Source organism: Pongo pygmaeus, chromosome 20 (assembly GCF_028885625.2).
Source record: "Pongo pygmaeus isolate AG05252 chromosome 20, NHGRI_mPonPyg2-v2.0_pri, whole genome shotgun sequence".
NCBI lineage: Eukaryota > Metazoa > Chordata > Mammalia > Primates > Hominidae > Pongo > Pongo pygmaeus.
Window position 1 is genome coordinate 61804200 of NC_072393.2, and position 22161 is coordinate 61826360.

The window sequence follows — 22161 nt, forward strand, 5'->3', positions numbered from 1 at the left end:
TTCCCCTCTGGTGATAATGAGAGGTTGCTGGGTTGACCCTGTCACCAATCAGATGGCTGGGTGAGGGGCAGTGCTGCTGTCAGGAGGGGCCTGGGTGCCTCACCGGGGGGTAAGGTGAGGTTGGCTGAGGCCACATCTGTAGTGGGATTGATGCAAGCATCATCCTCGGTCAGGAGTGAGGCAGTGACGTAGGAGGGCCAGAGTAGGGGTGAAGTCATCAGAGGGGGAGAGCTGGCCCCACCCCTGTCCTTTTTGTGGAAACGGGAATATGGCCTGTTGTGCTGGTTCCCCTTAAGTGAACAACTGTAAGTACCATGCGGCCCCAGAGGACAACTGAAATACAGCCCATCACGGTACTTGGCTCCTAAGATGATGGCTCTTGGGGGATGATGGCACATGGTTGCAGTGGACTCTGGGATGACACCAGGGTTATGGTGGATTCTAGTGGATGGTGACAGCACTGGACCTCATGGATCACAGGAGATGATGACACCAGGGTTATGGTGGATCTTAGTAGATGGTGACAACACTGGACCTCATGGATCCTGGGAGATGATGACACCAGGGTCATGGTGGATCCTAGTGGATGGTGACAGCACTGGACCTCATGGATCCTGGGAGATGATGACACCAGGGTTATGGTGGATCCTAGTGGATGGTGACAGCACTGGACCTCATGGATCCTGGGAGATGATGACACCAGGGTTATGGTGGATCCTAGTGGGTGGTGACAGCACTGGACCTCATGGATCCTGGGAGATGATGACACCAGGGTTATGATGGATACTAGTGGATGGTGACAGCACTGGACCTCATGGATCCTGGGAGATGATGACACCAGGGTTATGATGGATACTAGTGGATGGTGACAGCACTGGACCTCATGGATCACAGGAGATGATGACACCAGGGTTATGGTGGATCCTAGTGGATGGTGACAGCACTGGCTCTCGTGGATCCTGGCAGGTGATAACACCATAGTTGAAGTGGATACTGGGAGGTAGTGGCACATGGTTGAATGAAATCCTGGGAGGTGGTGGCACATGTTTGAAGTGGATCCCTGGAGATGATGACACCATGGATCCCTGCAAATGATGATGACACTATTGGGCATCATGGGTCTTGGGAGGTGATGACACCAAAATCATGAGGGATTATGGGAAATGGTGGCATCATCAGTCCTAGTGGATTTCAGTAGAGGATGTCTCTGTCAGGCATAGTGGATTCTGGAAGGTAATGTCATCATTGGTCATGGTGGAATCTAGGAGATGATGACACCGTCAGCTGTGGTGGCTCCTGAAAGATGATGACACCATGGTTGTGAGGAATCATGGAGGATGGTGACACCATTGGCTATGGGGAGTCTTGGGAGATGGTGACACCATTAGTCATGGTAAACCCTGGAAGAAGATGATACCATAGTTGTGGGTCGTAGGGAATCCTGGGGAAGGATTCCATCCTCAGACATGGGTAACACTTGACCCCGGGTGCGGTGCCATCATGAGTGGCGGGTGTTGTGTGATGCTGACAGTGTCAGTGAGGGCAAGAGTAGGTGTACCCCAAGCACCTCCCCCCAGTAGAAGGCTAGGACTTTGTTGACAGAGGCGATTGTCTCTAGCTATGGCAGAAAGAAAAGTGAGGCCAGGCTATGGGACACCTATGAGTGCCAGAACTCCAGGATCCTGATGATCCAGAGTGGCCTCCTGGGAGCAGAAGCCTCCTGTCTCTGAGGAGTTATGGCACAGGTATGGGATCCAAGGCCCCATTTCCCCTCAGAGGGTCTGGCAGAGATCCTGCTGGGCATGTCCCTGGAGTCTGGGGAGGGAGCAACCAAGCTAAGTCATGGTGGGACAAGGCAGTAACTCTGGTGACACCATCAATACCGATGGCCTTCCAGAGTGGGCAGTGCCTCTGAGGAGGAAGCTCTGGTGATGCTATCACAGCACTGGGAGTAGGGGTGTCACTGCCAACAGCCTACACAGACCATCGTCTCTGGAGGAGGCCCTCCACATGGGCGGCTCCCCAGTGATGCTTCCTTCAGACAACATCTCAGGACAGGGCCCCTCTCTGCTCTCTGGCATCTTCCCTGGGGTGGTCCTGGACTCTGGGCCTGCCCTGCCTTCTACAACATGGTGGCAGCAGTGGAGGCATCTCTTTGTGCCATCTCAGAGCACATAGCCTCTGGGCGACATCACAGAAGGGACCTCCTCCTGGAGAGGTCCCAGAGTGGGTGGTCATCTCTGGTGATGACATCACAGGAAGAGGCACGGTCCCTCTGATGACGTCATAGGGCAAGGCACCTTCTCTGGTGATGGCATCACAGGAAGGAGGCAGGGTCCCTGTGATGATGCTGTGAAAAGGAGACCTTACGTCTAGTGAGGACACAATTGGTGAGGCATTTTCCCCTGCGACGTGTCCCAGGAAGATGGCTTTGTCTGTAATGACATTGTAGAACAGAGGCATCTTCTCTGCTGCAAAGACACAGGGAGAAAATATCTTCCCCTTGGCGATGATGTCAAAAGAGGCCTTGGAGTTAGAGATGACATCATCCAGGTGAGATTGTCTCTGCAGTGACGCCACAGGAAGGAATGCCATGGAACAAGGCATCGTCTCTGTTACTACACCACAAGAAGGAAGCCTCTGAGGACACCATAGAACATGGACATGGCCTCCAGCGATGACCTCACGGGCTGGCCTCTTCCTCTGGGATGACCTCATGGGAAGGAGGCTTTGTCCCTGTGATGACATCACAGAACACAGATACTTTTGCTAGTGATGACCTCATGGGCTGGCCTCTTCCTCTGGGATGACATCATGGGAAGGAGGCCTTGGCTCAAGCAGTGACGTAATAGGAGGAGGAATCTTGTCTGCCAGGACATCCCAGAAGGAGGCTTTGACTCCTGTCCAAGGGCCGATCTGGGCCCCAGGCCCCTGGCACGTGTGCGCCTGTGTCGGGGGATCCAGGCTGGGACGGGGGGCCCGGGAGGCCGCAGCCCCCCAGCCCCGGCCCTGGCCTCAGACAGTCACCTCGTTCTTGCTGGCCGTGCGCAGGTGCTGGGGCAGGTGGTGGCCCGGGATGAACTGCAGCTGCTCCAGCGTGCCCTGGCGCTGGAAGGGCGGCCTGCGGGCCAGTGTGCCCCCGCCCCCGCCGGCGTCGGACATCCAGGCGGGCTGCGGCGAGCCGTGCAGGGCGTGGTGGTGGTGGGCGTGCAGGCTGGACGGTGGCGGCAGCCCGCGCAGCGGTGTTGGGGGCCCCCCGGGCCCCAGCAGCAGGTTGGAGTGCGAGGCGGCCAGGCTGGCCCGGGCGGTGGGGTCGGGGGGCAGCGCGGGGCTGCGCGGGGGCGACAGCAGGTGCTCGCGACTCTGGCGCAGGGCCTCGGGCGAGGACAGCAGCAGGTGCTCCTGCGACACGAGGCGCGCGCGCGGCAGCGTGAACTCGTAGCGCGAACGGCCACCATCGCCCAGCAGGTGCTCCTGGGACATGACCCGCCGGGGGTTGGGCGCGGGCGCCAGGCCCAGCTCCTCCGGACCGCCCCAGGCCTCCATGCGGTAGCCACCCCCGGTGCCCGGCCGCCGCAGCGCGTGCAGGGGCAGCGTGCCGCGGGGCAACTCCAGGGGCCGGCGCTTCAGGTAGGCCTCGTCCAGATCCTTCTCGGCTGCGGGGAGAGGGGGAAAAGCCACAGCGGTGGGTCCCCTGCGCATCCAGAGCCCTCCCCCTCACACCTCCTCCCATCCCGCTCCTATGCTCCTTGTGCCCCCACAAGGATCCCGGGCATCAGGCTAGCTGTGTGGCCAAAATGCAGATTCCCAGGCCCAACCCACAATGCTGGGTCAGTAGATGTGGAGGACTTCCTCTTCTTTTTTTTCCCCCGCTGCCTCTGCCTATCCCTTCTTTTGGGAGTAGAACCCAACTCTTCCTTTTGGGGAACCACTGAACCCCTCTCATCCTGTAGCAATGTGATTCACACTTGGAGTTGTGACCTGTTACACATTGTGAAGTTGATTTTGTGGGTAGTGAGCAGCATTTTGAAAAATGAAATCAAATAGAACAGAAGAGAAAACTATCAGAAAGTGTTGATGTAATAAGGGAATCAGGGGTAAGTGTTGGTTCATAAAATTCTTACTTCAGACGTGTATGTGTGTGTGTGATTGAAATATTAAAGGATGAGATTTAGTTTAAAAGAATCCACCAAGGTCAGATGAGGTGGCTCACTCCTGTAATCCCAGCACTTTGGGTGATTGAACAGGAGGGTCCCTTGAGCCCGGGAGTTCAAGACCGACCTGGGCAATATAGTGAGACTCCATCTCCACAAAAAAAAAAAAAAAGAAAAAAATTAGCTAAGCATGGTGGCTCATGCTTGTAGTCCCAGTTACTCGGGAGGCTGACGTTGGAGGATTGCTTGAGTCCAGAAAGTTAAGCCTGCAGTGAGCCATGATTACACCACTGCACTCCAGCCTGGGCAAAAGAGTGAGACTTTGTCTCGTTAAAAAAAAAAAAAAAAAAAAAAAAGGATCCACCAAAAAGTGGGGTGGAGGGAGGATAGATTAACAAAATGTAGCTAATTATTAAGGCTGAGTGATGGGAACATGGGGCTCATTTTATAATTTTCTCTACTCGCATGTATGTTTGCAAATGTCCATAATAAAAAGTTTCAAAGCCTTCCTGTAATTAAAAATATATACATATATGTGTGTGTGTGTGTGTCTCACGGGTCACAATATGAAAATTGTTTCTGGGCTGAGCACGGTGGCTCACGCCTGTAATCCCAGCACTTTGGGAGGCCGAGGCAGGTGGGTCATCTGAAGTCAGGAGTTCAAGACCAGCCTGACCAACATGGTGAAACCCCGTCTCTATTAAAAATACAAAAATTAGCTGGGAGTGGTGGTGTGTGCCTGTAATCCCAGCTACTCTGGAGAGTGAGGCAGGAGAATCGTTTGAACCCAGGAGCTAGAGGTTGCAGTGAGCCGAGATGGTGCCATTGCACTCCAGCCTGGGCAACAAGAGTGAAACTCCGTCTCAAAAAAACAAAAAACAAAATGAAACAAAACAAAAAACGCTGGGCATAGTGGCTCACGCCTGTAATCTCAGCACTTTGGGAGGCTGATGTGAGTGGATCACAAAGTCAGGAGTTTGAGACCAGCCTCACCAACATGGTGAAACCCCGTCTCTACTAAAAATACAAAAATTAGCCAGGTGTGGTGGTGGGCGCCTGTAATCCCAGCTACTCAGGAGGCTAAGGCAGGAGAATCACTTGAACTCGGCAGGCAGTGGTTGCAGTGAGCCAAGATCATGCCACTGCACTCCAGCCTGAGCGACAGAGTGAGACTCTGTCTCAAAAAAAAAAAAAAAAACAATTGTTTCTAGCTGGGTATGGTGGGTCACTCCTGTAATCTCAGCACTCTGAGAGGACAAGGTGGGTGGCTTGCTTGAACCCAGGAGTTTGAGGCCAGCCTGGGCAACCCAGTGAAAACCTGTCTCTACAAAAAATACAAAAATTAGCCAGGCGTGGCCCCGCAAGCTCTTAGTTCCAGCTACCCGGGAGGCTGATGTGGGAGGATCATGCTGGAGCCTGGGGAGGTAGAGGCTGCAGTGAACGATGATCATGCCACTACATCCAAGCCTGGGTGACAGAGTGAGACCCTGTCTTGAAAACATAATGGTAATAAAGAAGAAAAAATGTTTCCTAGTGAGGCTCTCAGTTTAAGATGTTTGAAGGCTGCTCCACTGCCAGAAACGGGCCACGGACTGCAAAATGTCCAATGAGAGTCACAGGAATGGGTTCAGGGATGGGCATGTGACCCAGCTTGCACCAGTGGCATCCAGGCCTGGGATTTTTTGCCGGAATTGTTGGGAGAGACTCTTTTCTGCCAGGGTCCCTGAGCTGGTAGAACGGCAGCCTGAACATCTGCAGGGGGATCGTTGCCACCACGAGGGGAGACTGTCTGAAAATGAGGCCCGCTGGTTGCGTAGAGAGCTAAGAGACAGCTCTTGAGCCCCCAAAACAGCCACATCGCAATCTGGTGACCTGTAAATTTTCCATGATCAAGTCAACATATTTTTTTTCCTTTAGCTTAAGTAGTATTTCTATTAATTGCAAGTCCAAGTCCTGATGAACACAATATGTCCTGGGAGGGGAGACCAGAAGGTTGCATTAAAAAAAAAAAATCAGAAGTGATTCTGATACAAAAGTACCTCAGGTAATTCTAGAACCAACTTGGAGTAAAACCTGGGAGAGAATCTAAACCATTGGAAGGCTCTTGGGCCACTGTCCACGGTCCTGAACCCAGGCTCTGGCCCCGCCCCCTCCCCTTCACCGCCGCGCTGCCCTTGCTAGGACTCACCCAGCCTCTTGAGGGAAGAGTAGCGGTTCAGCTCAGATTTCACGGCAGCCTCGTAGGACGGGGGCAGATGCGAGAGGTTGTGGAAGGACCGAGAGCAAGACAGCGTGGAGTAGTGCAAGGAGGGGCTGGGCGGCGGCAAGGCTCGCCAGTCTGGGTTAGAGGGGGCAGGGCCAGGGTCAGTCAGCTTCCTCAGACCCAGGAGTCCAGGCCCCCAGCCCCTGCTCCATCAGACCCAGGAGTCCAGAAACCCAGCCCCTCTTCCTTCAGACCCAGGAGTCCAGACCCCAGCCCCTCCTCCCTCAGACCCAGGAGTCCACACCTCAGCCCCTCCTCCCTCAGACCCAGGTGTCCAGACCCCAGCCCCTCCTCCCTCAGACCTAGGCGTCCAGGCCTCCAGCCCTTCCTCTCTCAGACCCAGGAATCCAGGCCTCAGTCCCTCCTCCCTCAGGCCCAGGAGTCCAGGCCTCAGCCCCTCCTCCCTCAGGCCCAGGAGTCCAGGCCTCAGCCCCTCCTCCCTCAGGCCCAGGAGTTCACGCTTCAGCCCCTCCTCCCTCAGACCCAGGCATCCAGACCCCCAGCCCCTCCTCCATCAGACCCAGGAGTCCAGGCCCCCAGCCCCTCCTCCATCAGACCCAGGAGTCCAGGCCCCAGCCCTTCCAACCTCAGACCCAGGAATATAGACCCCAGCTCCCTCCTCCCTCGGACCCAGGAGTCCAGGCCCCAGCCCCTCCACCCTCAGACCCAGGATCCAGGCTCAGTCCTCCTCCCTCAGACCCAGGCGTCCAGGCCTGCAGCCCCTCCTCCCTCAGACCCAGCAGTTCTTTGGGGAGTTAGAAATCTGAGACTGTAGCCCATCACAGTTCCAGCAGTTCAGGCTCCCTCTTCTCACCCCAGCCCCTCTGCTCCAGGAGACAGGCTTGATGCTGGGGAAGAGGGCCCCAAGAGGGGGGCACCGGGCATTTGTCAGCCCCCACTGAGTGCCTGGCCCCAGGCTCCATGCACCTTCTCCTCAACAATGTGGGAGAGAGATGACCACTTTCAGCGTCCACATGAGGAAACAGGCTCATTTGGTGACCTGGCCAGACCATGAGCACCATGAGGACTGGGTTCACAGGGGTCTCACTCCTGTTCTATACTGGGCACCTGGCATGGCTGGCCCAACACAAAGGGGGAAGGGAAGGAGGCCTGCTCTTTCCTGCAGCCAGGCCCTCTTCCGTACCCAGTGTGGCGGCGTGGCGTTTGGGGCTGTTGACGTTGAGGTGCAGGTAGTGGTGGTGCAGATTATCTGGGGGGACCGAGAAGGGAGGTGATGTCACTGCCATCGCTGACTCCCAGCTGGCACCATGGCCCTGATCTCTGGGAAGAACTCTGGCCCCAAGGTCGGCCCCACATTCAGGACCTCGTTAGAGCTCCACAGATCAACCCATGCCATTGGCCACATGGGGGAAACTGAGGCTGGGGGTCTTGAAGGTGGAAAGTGTGGGCACAGGCTCAGGGCTGGGTAAGTGGTCTGTCCCAAGTTCCTAGCACCCCCCTCCCTGGTGCCCAGGCTAGAGATCTGAGGGGGTCGCCTTGCTACTTCCCTCCACCTCCCACTCATGTCCACTTGGTTCCTCCTGACATCTGAATCTCTGCCCTGATGCGTCCTCTCCCTCCTGGATCACCAAAGCAGCCTCTGGCCATCCAGCCCATCCATCTCCATGATCAGCCTCACCAAAGTAACTGCCCTTCCACTGCTCAACAGGCTTCCCATGGCTCGCCATCACCCACGGGACAAAGTTGAACCCAGGAATGGTGTTTGAGGCTTCAAAACCTGGACCCACTGGATGTCTGCAGCCCCATCTCCCATCCCTTCCCTCAAGCCCCACTGCTCTCTCCAGTGAGCCCAGCGTGGTCCTGCCACAGGGCCTTTGCACATGCCACCATGCTGTTCTCACTGCCTTGAAGCCCTTCTTCCCATCTGCCTCAAGATCCAGCTCAGATGTCTCTTTTCCTCTCCACCCCTGACCCCAGCTCCATCCTCGTCCTCTTGCTGCCTGGACCATCATCCCAGCCTCCTCCTGGGCCTCTTTCCTCCCATCTCTGCCCTTCGCATGGGTTCCAGAGGACCGGTTCTCCCACCCACTGCTGGCTGTGTTGCTCCTCTGCTCGAACTCCGCAGCTCTCCATCACCCTCAGGACGGAGGCGGAGTTCCTCAGCCCAGCCTGGCGCTCAAGGCCCTCTTTGAGGTCACCAACCACCTTCTCCCTGGCCTCAAGTCTGGCCACCTCACAAGCTCTGCCACCCAGAGCTTCCCAGCCCCAGTAACTCCTCTCCTCCTCCAGGCCTTTGCTCAAATACCTTCCCCTTGGAGAAGCCCTTCTAACGCCTCTCCTCCTCCAGGCCTTTGCTCAAATACCTCTCCCTCTGAGAAGCCCTTCTGCCCCCAAACCAGACCACATCTTCTCAGTTCCCCTGACAGCTCCTTGGACTTCTCCACTGATGCACTCATCGTAAATTATAATGATATAGATCATATTTAAATGATATATAATATTAAATATGATATATCATATTTTAAATATGTAATTATATATATTTAAGAATAGCAATAGCCCACACTTACATAGTGTTTTTTTCTGTGTTACACATTATTCTAAACACCTGCCTTGCCAATTCATTTGCTCTTCACCGTAACCCCATGAAGTGAGTATTGTTATGTTTCTCATTTTACGGATGGAGAAACTGAGGCCCAGAGAGGTGAAGTCACTTGCCCCAGGTCACACAGTGGCAGAGTCAGGATTCAAACCCAGTCGGTCTGGCTCCTGACAAATTCGAATTTGGTAGTTGTGCCGTTGTGTGTAGTTGGCTGTTGGGTGGTCTGACACTGAGCGCAGTGGCTTGAGAATGTCTAAACCTACGTCACCAAGGTGCCCATGGAGTCCACCCAGGGGGGTCCACAGGAGGGCAAGGAGAGGGTCTGGCTCTCTACGGAGTTCCTAGCCCCCGTCCGCCTTTTGCAGGGCAGGACCCGGCGGTACAAGGCGGGCGTAGACGGGTGAGGGCGGGTCCTGGGCGATGGGGGTGGAGCCGCCATGGAGGGCGGGGCTACAGGATGAAGGGGCGTGGCCATAGACGGAGGCTGCGCCGGATCCCACGTGCCACTCACCGAGGTTGGGGGTCTTCACGGTGTTGTAGAGGTTCTTGGGCGTCCTGGGGGCCATGCTGTCGGGACCGCCGATCCCCGGGGTCAGGGAGCTGCTTCGGGCCCGGTCCGGGCGGGTCCCAGGCCCCGCCTGATGTCTCAGAATGTCCACCAGAGCTCTAAAGGTGGCAGAGAGGTGGTCAGCGGCCTGGGGCCTGAGGGTGGCAGGGGTACCGGGAAGGCCCAGGCTTCTTTCCGCTCCCTGCTCTCGCCCTTGGGTAATCTGTCACTCAGTCTGCTTTTTTCGCCATTGGCCACGCCCCTTTCTCGTTGGCCCCGCCCCCTAGAATGACCCCCTTTCTCGGGCCACACTTCCTGCTTGAAGCGCTGCTGCCTTAACTCGTGTGGAAGCCACCGCTTCTGTGGTCCCTCTCACTTCCCTGTGTGCTCGCCCCACCCTGAATCTGGGACCTCATTCCCGTTCCTTTTGCAGCCTTCCCCATGGCAACAAAGGGTGCTCCATTTACCCAGTGATGCGGACCTCAAACATTAAATCACCTTGATTCTTCTTTCCCCCACCTTCATACCTTTCAGCAGTCCTACGGATCGAACCTCCAAAACATATCCCAAATCAGACCACTACTCACCACCTCTGCAATCTCTCACCTGGATCATTGCAACAGCCCCTTCACGGGTCTTCCCACTCCCACCCTAGCCCCGTACAATCCAGTCTCACGCGCAGCCCGCATAATTTTAAAAATGGACAGATGGCATCACGCCCGAGCTCAGGACCCTGCAGTGGCCCCATCACACTTAGGATAAACCCGGGCCCGCCTGCTTCTCCTCACCTCCTGCTGCCCACCGCTGCCAGCTGCACGGGCGCTTCCCTGCCCTACAGGCCACCGAGGGCCTTTGCACGCGGTTCCCCTGCCCAAAACCTCTCGCCCACAGATCTCTGCCTGGTTCGCTCCCTCCCTTCGGGTCTCCGTTCAGAAGCCTTTTCGGATCACTTCCTCTAATCCAGCGCCCTCTCTCTCAACACTTTCCGCTGATTTTCTTCACAGCAGTCATCTAAAATTATACCGCACATGCATTCGCCTGCTTACGGACTGGGCCACTGATAGTTAATGAGCCCTTACGGTGTGCCAGGACTCTGCACGAATCAACTCACTTAATTACAATCCGAATAGGTGGGGACGATGATTAGTCTCATTGTGCGGACAGGAAACTGAGGAACAGAGAGGTTGAGCAACTTGTCCACCGTCACACAGCCTGTAGGCTGTGAACTTGGATTTGGAAGTCAGGCTTTTCCACCAGGGCAGAGACCTTGTTTTGTTCACTGGTGTATCTCCAGCTCCTGGCCCACAGAAGGTGCTCAAGAAATATGTGTCGAATGAATGAGAGTCTGAGCTTCTCCCGCTCCCTGCATCACTCCGCAACAGCCGGGTCGGCTCTGGCGCGACTTTCTCAGCCCCTGCCCACCTTCAGCTACGCCGGCGGCCGCCACCTGGGTCTCTGACCACGCCCTATCCCTGCAGCCCCTCCTCCTCGGATGGCTCCACCTCCCTTGCTGGGCCCCGCCCCAGGCTCGCAGTATCCTCCCGCCCGAGAGCACACGCACCTGGGCACGTTGATCTCCCGGTGCGCCCGGGGCGCACGGGACGCCTTGCTGAAGGCCACTTTGGCGCCGACGCCCACGGCCAGGGCGAAGCTGATGACCCCGCACACGACGTAGGCTGTGCTGCCCCCGGGGCCCTCGCCCCCGCGGCCCCCGGCACCCCCAGTCCGGCCCCCTTCCAACCACCCGGCCTGGCCGGGCCCTGGCCCGCCGCCCGCACTCCCAGCGCCCCCGGCGCCCCCAGCTAGCGGCGGCGGCGTGGTGGCCCAGCGCGGCGTGTCGTAGTTGGAGCAGGAGGCCTGCGCCAGGCGCATGTGACGGTGCTCGCAGCAGAAGCGGTAGTGGCAGGTGCCGCAGCAGAAGCGGTAGGAGCCGGTGCTGCAGTTGAAGGTGGCGTCGTACTGGCCCATGACATCGTAGTAGCCGTGGCAGAGCTCGGCGGGAGGGGGCGCCCGGGCCGCCGCGCCCGCCCCTCCCGCGGGGCCGGTCCTGGTGCTGTTGGCGCCTGGGCTTGCCGCGCCCCCGCCGCCCGTCAGCGCGCCGGTCAGGCGCCGCAGGTGCGCCAGCAGGGCGGGCAGCGGGCCCGCGGGCTCGGCGCTCGTGGCGTTGGACGGGCGCGCCCCGGCCTGGCGGGCGCTAGAGGCCAGGAGTACGAGGAGCAGCAGGGCCGGCATGGGGCTTGCAGGGGGTCGCACCGGGCCGCCAGGCTGCGGGGAGAACGAGAGCAGAGGTTGGAGCGCTGGGCGGGAGAGAGACGGTCAGAGGGTGAGAAACGTAGAGATGGGTGGGCAGAGAGGCTGGGGAGGGCGGGCGGGGGGCGGCAGAGTGTGGGGAGCAACAGGCGCCAGGAGGCAGGAAGGGCGGAGGGAGCTGAGCTGCGTGGGCCCAAGTTGGCCGCCCCACGCGCGGTGGTCGACGATGGGAGAGCAATGGAAACGCGCCAGGGCACGGCTGGGGGAGAGAAATGAGCATGGGCGGACAGAACCGGGATCAGGCGAGAGATGAATGCAGGAGAAGCGATTGGGAGGGTCGACAGACACCAGAGGGGTGTGCAGACATTAGGACGAGAAGCGAGGCGAGGCGCGATGTAAGGAGAAGAAACGGGGGCGGCGAAGAGGAGGGGGCAGGGGAGGCAGCTGGAGGGAGGCGCGGGGAGGGGAGGGGAGGGTGGCGAGGGGAGTGGGGACCGCGGAGGGAGGGAAGGAAGGGAGACAGATGAGGGGTGGGTGGGAAAGGAGGAGTCAGGGAGACCGGGAAGGAGGGAGAAAAGAAGGGGAGTAGGAGGAGGGAGTTGAGAGGGAGGGAGGAGGAGAGAGAGAAGTTGAGAATTTGAGTTTATAGACCAGGCAAGTGGTAAGAGGCAGTGCACGGTTTTTCAACACTGACATTCGGGGACCGATGCTGCTTTGTGGTGAGAGCCTGTCCTGAGCACTGTAGGATGTTTGGCAGCGCCCTCTCGATGCCAGCAGCACCACATTCCCCCGAGTTGTGACAATGTAAGATGTTTCCAGGCATTGCCAAATGTTCCCCTGGTGGGAGGAGGCCACAGCTGCCCCCGTGGAGAACCACTGACTTACACCCATATGGTCCTCAGTGCCCCGAAATGCCAATTTCTCTCCTTTATTTAGATCTGATAATCAAGGGATCTTAGGTGCTCTCTCTCTCTCTCTCCCCCTCTCTCCCCGACATGCACACGCACACACACCACTCTTACGGCGTCGGGTTTGAAGTGTCTCTGTCCACAGCTGAACCACAAGCACAGCAGGGTGGTTCATCTGCCGACTGGACCTCCTGCCAGCTGCCTGACACTGACAGGCTCTTATCTAAGCTCCCTGTGCCCCAGTTCCCCATCTGTAAAATGGGGATAAGGATGGTTATCTCTGAGTGGCCAGGAGGATGAACTGAGGGAATATGTGTAAAGAGCTTAGAACAGTGCCTGGCATATTGCAGGTGAAATATGAAAGTGTTTGCTGCTGCTGCTAACTATTTCAGAAGGGAGATACAGGCTGAGAAAGGGTGGTCCGGGTGTGGTGGCTCACGCCTGTAAATCCCAGCACTCCTGGAGGCCAAGGTGGGCAAATCGCTCAAGCAGGAGACCAGCCAGCCTCGCCAACACAGCAAAACCCTGTCTTTACAAAAAACAAACAAACAAACAAACAAACAAACAAACAACAATTAGCCGGGCGTGGTGGTGCGCACCTATAGTCCCAGGTACTCAGGAGGCTGAGGTGGGAGGATAACCTGAGCCCCAGAGATCAAGGCTGCAGGGAGCTGTGATTTCACCACCGCACTCCAGCCTGAGTTGACAGAGTGAGACCCTGTCTCAAAAGAGAGAGAAAAGGTGATGGAGAAGAAAGGTGGAAGTTGGTGGTTGTGGTGGTGGGCAGGTCTTCCAGCTGTTTCTATGGCAACAGTCCAGCCAAGTCCCAGACACGCCCACCCCCGTGGACATAGAGGGATGATAGGGGTGGGAAGGATGCTGGCCTCGGGTTATGGGAGAAGGAAACGTCTGAGCTCTACCTGCAGGAGGAACCCCCCAGGGGTCTGGGGTGACTGCCCACGGAGTCTTACGTTTCCTCTCTGCAAGAACCTGATCTGAACAGCCCCTGCCCTGAGCGAGCTGCCGAGAGGCTGCCATAGAGCTTCCCAGGAGCCGGCATGATGCGCCGGATGTGCATTTGTTCTGCAAATCTTCATTCAATAAATGTCTCCTGAGCAGCCTCCCTGGGCTGAGGATGCAGCAGTGAATAAGCCCACAGGGTTCCTGCCTTTACGGGGGTTTACGTGCTAGTGAAGGGGGACAGTCAGCAGATGGACACAAATGAATGGGACACATGTTGACGCCAATTGTGAAGAAATAAAAAGGAATGATGAAGGAAGCCGTGAAGAAATGAAAGCACATAAAGGGATGGAGGGGGTGGATGGGATTGAGTCAATAAATATCACTCGGTGTTATTTTCTATTATATGCCTCTTTCCATCGTGTGTGTGTGTCTAGGGACCACACCACTGTCAACAACATTGCTGCTGGTGGGGAGGGGCAGAGGGTTGGAAGGTTCACCTTCCAGAGCCTCAGTGAGCTTCATCGCCCTCCTGCATGGGGCCTCACCTTTCCTTTTCAGCTCCAGCTTGGACCCCTCCCCTGACTCGGTGCTAGAATACCCCACTGCCCACTGGACACTTCCTCCTGGGTGTTTAATGGGAGTCTTAGAAGTGGCTTGACCCCACACTGTGGAAGAGAGTTTGGTGGTTCCTTAAAAAGTTAACTAGAATTGGGCCAGGCCCAGTGGCTCACGCCTGTAATCCCAGCACTTTGGGAGGCCGAAGTGGGCGGATCACTTGCAGTCAGGAGTTCGAGACCAGCCTGGCCAATATGACGAAACCCCGTCTCTACTAAAAATACAAAAATAATTAGCCGGGCGTGGTGGCATGTGCCTGTGGTCCCAGCTACTCAGGAGGCTGAAGCAGGAGAATCGCTTGAACTCCGGAAGTGGAGGTTGCAGTGAGCCGAGATTATGCCATTGCACTCACTGCACTCCAGCCTGGGCAACAGAGTGAGACTCCGTCTCAAAAAAAAAAAAAAAAGTTGGCCGGGTGTGGTGGCTCACGCCTGTAATCCCAGCACTTTGGGAGGCCGAGGCAGGTGGATCATGAGGTCAGGAGATTCAGACCATCCTGGCTAACCAGGTGAAACCCTGTCTCTACTAAAATTACAAAAAATTAGCCGGGTGTGGTGGTGGGTGCCTGTAGTCCCAGCTACTCGGGAGGCTCAGGCAGAAGAATGGCGTGAACCCGGGAGGCGGAGCTTGCAGTGAGCAGAGATCGTGCCACTGCACTCCAGCCTGGGCTGACAGAGTGAGACGCCGTCTCAAAAAAAAAAAAAAAAAAAAGTTAACTAGAATTACCATGCACTTCCACTCTGCAGTGTCTACCCCAAAGAATTCAAAACATGTGTCCACACAAAAACTTATCCTTGAATGTTCATAACAGCACCTTGCACAACAGCCAAACACTGATAACAATACAATCACCCATTATGGAGGAACTGACAAACCAACGACGGCCTACCCATGTCACAGAATATTACTCAACCGTGACAGGTACCAAGGGCTGAGATACAAGCCACAGCATGAACCAACCTTGAAGACATGACGTTCAGTGGAAAAGTCCAGCCATAAAGCTCACGTAGTGTATGATTTCATTAATATGAAATATCACAATAGTCAAATCCACAGAGACTGAAAGCCGATTAATAATTGCCCGGAGCTGGGGACAGGGGGATGGGGAGTGACTGCTAAAGGGTGGCCAGGCTTCCTCGTGTGGTGAGGAAAATACCCTGGAAGTAGATAGTGGTGATGGTTCCACAACCTCATGGATACGCTAATGCCACCGAATCAAACACTTTGAGAATGGTTAAATGGTGTATTTCCCCACAATTAAGAAGGTAACAGGGACTGGCATGGTTGCTCACGCCTGTAATCCCAGCACTTTGGGAGGCCAAGGCAGGCGGATCACTTGAGGTCAGGAGTTCGAGACCAGCCTGGCCAACATGGTGAAACCCTGTCACTACTAAAAATACAAAAACGAGCCTGGCGCAGTGGCGGGAGCCTTTAATTCCAGCTACTTGGGAAGCTGAGGCAGGAGAATTGCTTGAACCCCGGAGGCTCAGGTTGCAGTGAGCTGAGATCACACCACTGCACTCCAGCCAGGGTGACAGAGTGAGACTCCATCTCAAGAAAAAAAAAAAAAAAAAAAAAAGGAAACAGGTCAAATGGCATCAACCACTCCCCTGTCCACATTCTGGTTCCCTGTCACACCTGGAATAAAACCCCAACTCTGCCAGTAGCTCCTCTTCTCATCCTTTCCTTTTCCCTTCATACCTTCCAAGTTCATGCTCAAGACGCTCCACCTTCCTGCTTGTGCACCTGCTGTTTCCTTCGTCTGGGAGCCCCTTCCTTTCCACAGACCCTGCTCTGACCTGCCTCCTTTCTCTCTTCCTTCAGGGTGTCCCTGGCATGTCATTTCAGCCAGCCTTCCTGTCCTAGCGGTAACAGCAGCCCCAGACATGCTCCCAATTCCTCACTTGCTTTGCAACTTTCATAGCTGTCATCTCTGCTGGCCACATATATGTGTATTGACACACTCATTTCAGATGAGGACGCTGGGATTCCAAGAGGTCACATCATTTGCCTGAGACCCAAGGTGCCCAAAGAGTGGGGCTGGGCTTTGAACTCAGGTCTCTGAGCACTGTGACCTGTACAGCATGGATGCCTTTGTCTCCCACACAGAGACACATCCCTTCCAGAAGTGGCACATGCACGCAGCACTGCAGATTCCTTGATTCATTGAGGGCTGCCATGTAGGGTTGGGCAGGTCGTGCACTGCACAAGGGGGTCTGGCTGAGAGGCTGAAATCCTGCTGGGCTCGCCTCCCCAGGGCGTGTGCTAGTGGGGCTGCATCCATTTGGGGTAAGGAGTGCCCCTTTCAAGCTCACACAAGGGTGCCATCTGCCTGCCAAACCACAGACCTAGGAGAGCTGATTGGGCAAGGTGGGGGGTGCCTTTGTCTCATCTGCACAGAGGCTGCTGTATGGGCTGGCAGTTCTGCTCACTCCGCATTCTGTGCCAAGCCTCCGCCAGGCTCCATGGACACTATTTCTCCCTCTGCTGACAGAGTCCCACTGGCTCCTCCAACTGCACGCACGTGGTGCACACACCCAGGGAGACACAGCTCCAGGCCATTGACAACTCCAGCAGGGGGACAGGGAGGGAGAGCAGGAGCAGTGGCGCACCTCCTCTCAAACTCAGCGATACACGCAGACACACCACACACAGACCACACATACACACACCACACACACACCACACACACACCACACACACACACACCTCACACTGACCCCCCACACCACACACACGCCACACAGACCACACATACACACACCACACACACACCACACATACACACACACCTCACACTGACCCCCCACACCACACACACGCCACACAGACCACACATACACACACCACACACACACCACACACACACCACACATACACACACACCTCACACTGACCCCCCACACCACACACACGCCACACAGACCACACATACACACACCACACACACACCACACACACACCACACATACACACACACCTCACACTGACCCCCCACACCACACACACGCCACACAGACCACACATACACACACCACACACACACCACACACACACCTCACACTGACCCCCCACACCACACACACACCACACAGACCACACATACACACACCACACACACACACCACATGCACACCACACATACACGCACACCACACACTGACCCCACACACACACACCACACACCCACCACACACACACACACCACACACACACACACCACACACACCACACACACCACACAGAACACACATACACACACACCACACACACCACACACACGCCACACAGACCACACATACACACACCACACACACACACCACACACTGACCCCCCCACACCACACACATGCCACACAGACCACACATACACACACACCACACACAGACCACACATACACACACACCACACACAGACACCACACACACACCACACATACACACACACCACACACCACACACACACCACACATACACACACACACCACACACAGACCACATACACACACCACACACACCACACACACACCACACAGAACACACATACACACACACACCATGCACCACACACACCCCACACATCACACACACAAAACACACACAACACAGACACACACCACACACCACACACAGGCACCACACACACATACACCACACAACACACACCACAGATGTACACACCTCCCACACACACCACACACCACACACACACCACACACATACACCACACATGCACCACACACACACCACACACACCACACACACACCATAGATGCACACACCCACACACACACCACACACACCACATATCACACACACCACACACACACCACACAGCCCACACACCACACACTGCACACACCACACACACACCACACATACCACAGATACACCACAGACACCACACACCACACACAGACCACACACACCACACAGACACCCCACACACCACAAACACCCCACACACTCCACACACTACACACACCACACACACCACACATGCCACACACACCACACACCCCCCACACACTGCACACACCACACACACCACACACACCACACACCACACATACCACACTCACACACCACACACCACACACACCACACACACTGCACAAACCACACACCACACACACACCACACACCCCCCCCACACACCACACACAGACCACACACCACACACACACCACACACCACACATACCACACACACCACAGACACACACACACCACATACACACAAACCACACAACACACACATACACAACACACACACCACACACACACACACCACACACAGTTTCTCTACTCCTCCTGGTCAGGGCAGCACCTATAGGTGGGTGGAGAGAGGACGTGCACCTGCAGACACAGCGGCCCCATCCAGACACTGGACGAATTCTTCCCTGACCTGACACAAAGCTGTGCAGAGACACTGCCGAACACGCTGACAAAGAGCACAGGGCACCCAGATAGTCCCAGACACAACACACTGCCGAACACGCTGACAAAGAGCACAGGGCACCCAGATAGTCCCAGACACAACACAAAAGGACCTGGTGGCACTCCTGTGGCCTCCTCCCGGCACACGGACACACATACACACCACCCCACGTGGACACACAACACAAACATGGGCTTCTGCACATTTCAACCCCTACACACTGGGACCACTTACAGCTCTGGGACAGGGCCAGGGACCTGCCCCACCTGGCTCCACGTGGGCCCACGACCACACACATCACAGCTCACAGCCATGCAACCTCAGGGGTGCACACACGTGTGCAAATACACCGTCACCAGCAATGGAGAGTCTGGAAGGAGCCATGTGACACCTCCGCCCCACACCCGCCCCCACCTCGGCTCTCACGCACACAACGGCGCTCTCCTCCTCCACAGCTGAGGGGGAAGGGGTCCGGGACCCCAGGCTTCACGTCTGCATCTTGCATGCCCCGCTGCACCCCAGCTCAGGACCTGACAGACACAGATGTGGGGACACAGGTCAGAGAGCCAGCCTGGGCAGGGTCCCTGGGCTTCTGGGAGCTCCTCCCCCACCCCCCACCAGCCCCCTGCCCAGCTCTGTGCTGCACACTCCACCTGCTGCGTCCCCTCCCAACCCTCTTGGCTGGGGGCTGGGGGCCAGGACACCCAGAAGCTCAGAGAAAGGGACAGGGATACTGAAGGGGAAACAGGTCCTGGGAGAGGGGACAGAGAGCCAGAGGCAGGGCAGATTGTGTGTGTTTGAGAAGGGGGTACAGAGACCCAGAGAGGGGGGACAGAGACCCAGAGAGACAGAGGGACAGAGAATAGAGAGACAGGGGGACAGAAACCCAGAGACGGGGACAGAGACACAGAGAGATGGGGGACAGAGACCCAGAGAGAGGGGACAGAGACTCAGACAGGGGGACAGAGACCCAGAGAGATGGGGGACAGAGACCCTGAGAGAGGGGGACAGAGACCCTGAGACAGGGGGACAGAGATCCAGAAAGACAGGGGGACAGAGACTCAGAGAGAGAGGGAACAGAGACCCAGAGAGAGAGGATGACAGAGACCTAGAGAGACAGGGGGCAGAGACTCAGACAGAGAGAGAGAGGCGGACAGAGACTCAGAGAAAGAGGTGGACAGAGACCCAGAGACAGGGGGACAGAGACCCAGAGAGAGGGGGACCAGAGACCCAGAGAGAAGGAGACAGAGACCCAGAGAGGAGACAGAGACCCAGAGAGGGGTCAGAGACCCAGAGAGAGAGGGGGTCAGAGACCCAGAGACAGGGGGACACAGACCCAGAGACAGGGGCACAAAGACCCAGAGAGAGCGAGAGGGACAGAGACCTAGAGACAGGGGGACAGAGACCCAGAGACGGGGGACAGAGACCCAGAGAGAGAGGGGGACAGAGACCCAGAGAGAGAGGGGGGACAGAGACTCAGTGAGGGGACAGAGACCCAGAGAGGGGACAGAGACCCAGAGAGAGAGGCAAAAGAGACCGGCGGGGGGCAGGAGACAAATGCTCAGAGGGGATGCAGCGTCCTAGAGAAGTGGGGTTCAGAGACCCTGAGAGGAGAGAGAGCCAGAGAGGGGAGGACCTGACCTACAGAGGGGACAGACGCCCGAGAGAGTCGGCGCCTCTGGGGTCTCGGGAGCTGGGCTGGAGTGGGGTCCGCAGGGGGTGGGTGGGGGGCTGAGGGGCGCAGTGGGTATGGAAAGAGAGGCCAGGGCTGGGCCGGGCGGGCGCCGGTCCGAGTGCGAACGGTGGAGCTCTTCTGGGGTTGGCAGGTCGGTTTGGGGTAGGGGTGTGCGTTCAAGAGGAGGCGGGCCCAGGCGGGTGGGGAAAGCCCAGAGAGAAGGGGCGGGCTCCTGCTGGAGGGCGCGGGGACCCCAGTTCCGGGCGCCAGGGGCGGCGGGGCGGGGAGACCCTGGGGGCTGCACGGGGGCGCCGTGCCTCGCGGACCGCGGAGAAGGCAGGGACCGAGCGAGGGAGGCCGGTCCCGGCGCCCCCGCCCAGATCCCTGCGCCGCCCGGCCCGCGTGCTTGTCTCCGGGCCTCTGGGTCTCTGCATCTTCGCGTCCCGGGGCGCCCCGTCCACGCCTCCTCCCGGACCCCCGCCTCCCCCGCCCGTCTCTGTCTCTAGGGGGGTCTCAGCCCTCGTCTCTCGCTGCGGGTCTCCTCGCATCTCGGCGTCTCTCTCCGCGTCTCTCTCCGTCCCGGCGCCTCTGTCCCGGGCTGTCCCCAGCTCCGAGCCTCAGTTCCCTGCGCGCCTCCATTTCCCTCCTTCCCCCGCCCGGTCTCCGTCACCCCTCTGCCTCCACATCCCGCTTGTCTCTCCTCCCTGGCTCCACGTCTCTGTCTCTGTCCCAGGTTTGCTGTCGTCAGATCTCTGTCTGAGTGTCTGTGTCTCCACTCACCCCCGACCCGGACCCCCGAGCCCCCTCCCGGGTCCCCCACTCCCATTCAGGCCGGGGTTGGTGGGGTGGGGGGGCGCTGCGGCGGGAGCTGTGTGTTCCCAGCGCAAAATAGACTCTCGTTGCCATGGCGACGCGCGCGGGGCCTCGGAGACGCGAGGCTTCGGGCTTGGGGGGTGAGGAGGGGGGACACCTGGATCCGGAAGGCGGGGGCCGGGGGCGCCGCCGCCCGGTCCCAGGGGCTCCTCCTAGATCCCTGGGGAGAGGGATGCTGGGCGCTTCGACGCTGGGGGCCAGGGGACCGGACCTTCTGGGAGGGGTCTGGGCTCCCAGGGTCGGCGGTGGGGGCTCCGATTGCCCAACGCGGGGCAGGCTGGCTAACAGCTCTGGCGCCGGTGTCTCTGAGGACTCAGGTGTGGCCTCTCAGGTCCCCAAGGTTGGGGAAGAGGCAAGGGCTGCAAATCTGGAACGGAGGAGCTCTCCCTGGGGGTCTGCAGAGTTCCAACTCCTAGATCTGCAGAATTCTGGGAGCCCCCATGTGGGTCCCGGAACTCCTGCGTCTGGGGGAGCCGGGACTACAAGGTTTTCAGCCCTTCCTTCCGTCCATCCATCCTTCCATCCATCCACCCACCCATCCACATGGCTGTGTCTTCCTTCCTCCCTGTCTCCATGTCCCCTTGCCTCAGTTTCCCTTCCGCACCGGGGTGCGGTCTCGCTCACCTCGCTTTCCGGATGCGGGACCCTTGGGGAGCCGGGGGTGGTGGCGTGGGGGGCGGCCGGAGGCGGCGGCGGAGCGCGTGTCTGCCGGCAGCTGGGCTGGGCGTGCGCGCGCCGGCGGGGGGCGACCCCGGCCGCAGTTCTCCTCCGAGCAGATGCGCCGCGTCCGTGCAGATGTGTCAGCCGCCAGCCCTCGCCTTTGCCTCGCGCCGGCTTCGAGCCGAGAAGAGGCACCTCCCCCTCCCCACCTGCTGGGGACCCCGCTTTCTCCCTCCTGCAGCCCCCAGTC

At 57.7% G+C, this 22161-nt stretch overlaps 3 protein-coding genes across 5 annotated transcripts; all 3 read right to left on the minus strand.

Moving 5' to 3' along the window:
* Window positions 1–467: 467 nt before the first annotated feature.
* LOC129020070 (uncharacterized) lies at window positions 468–1117 on the minus strand. Its single transcript, XM_063657509.1, has 2 exons — window positions 595–1117; window positions 468–529 (listed from the first exon to the last, which is right to left on the minus strand). The coding sequence occupies exons 1-2, from the start codon at window positions 1115–1117 to the stop codon at window positions 468–470; spliced, it is 585 nt and encodes a 194-aa protein (XP_063513579.1).
* Window positions 1118–1226: 109 nt separating this feature from the next.
* LOC129020072 (uncharacterized) lies at window positions 1227–2749 on the minus strand. Its single transcript, XM_054463867.2, has one exon. It carries the CDS (start codon window positions 2746–2748, stop codon window positions 2050–2052), a length of 699 nt encoding a protein of 232 aa, XP_054319842.2. The 5' UTR covers window position 2749; the 3' UTR covers window positions 1227–2049.
* Window positions 2750–2993: 244 nt separating this feature from the next.
* SHISA7 (shisa family member 7) lies at window positions 2994–22158 on the minus strand. Of its 3 annotated transcripts, XM_054463863.2 has the most exons (6): window positions 21876–22158; window positions 19134–19233; window positions 11089–11792; window positions 9492–9646; window positions 6343–6492; window positions 2994–3656 (listed from the first exon to the last, which is right to left on the minus strand). In XM_054463863.2, the coding sequence occupies exons 2-6, from the start codon at window positions 19206–19208 to the stop codon at window positions 3016–3018; spliced, it is 1725 nt and encodes a 574-aa protein (XP_054319838.1). In that variant the 5' UTR covers window positions 19209–19233; window positions 21876–22158; the 3' UTR covers window positions 2994–3015. The 3 variants fall into 3 exon arrangements, with proteins under 3 accessions (XP_054319838.1, XP_054319839.1, XP_054319840.1); XM_054463864.2 differs by lacking the exon at window positions 19134–19233; XM_054463865.2 differs by lacking the exon at window positions 21876–22158 and having other exon boundaries at window positions 19130–19188.
* Between the last annotated feature and the right edge of the window lie 3 nt (window positions 22159–22161).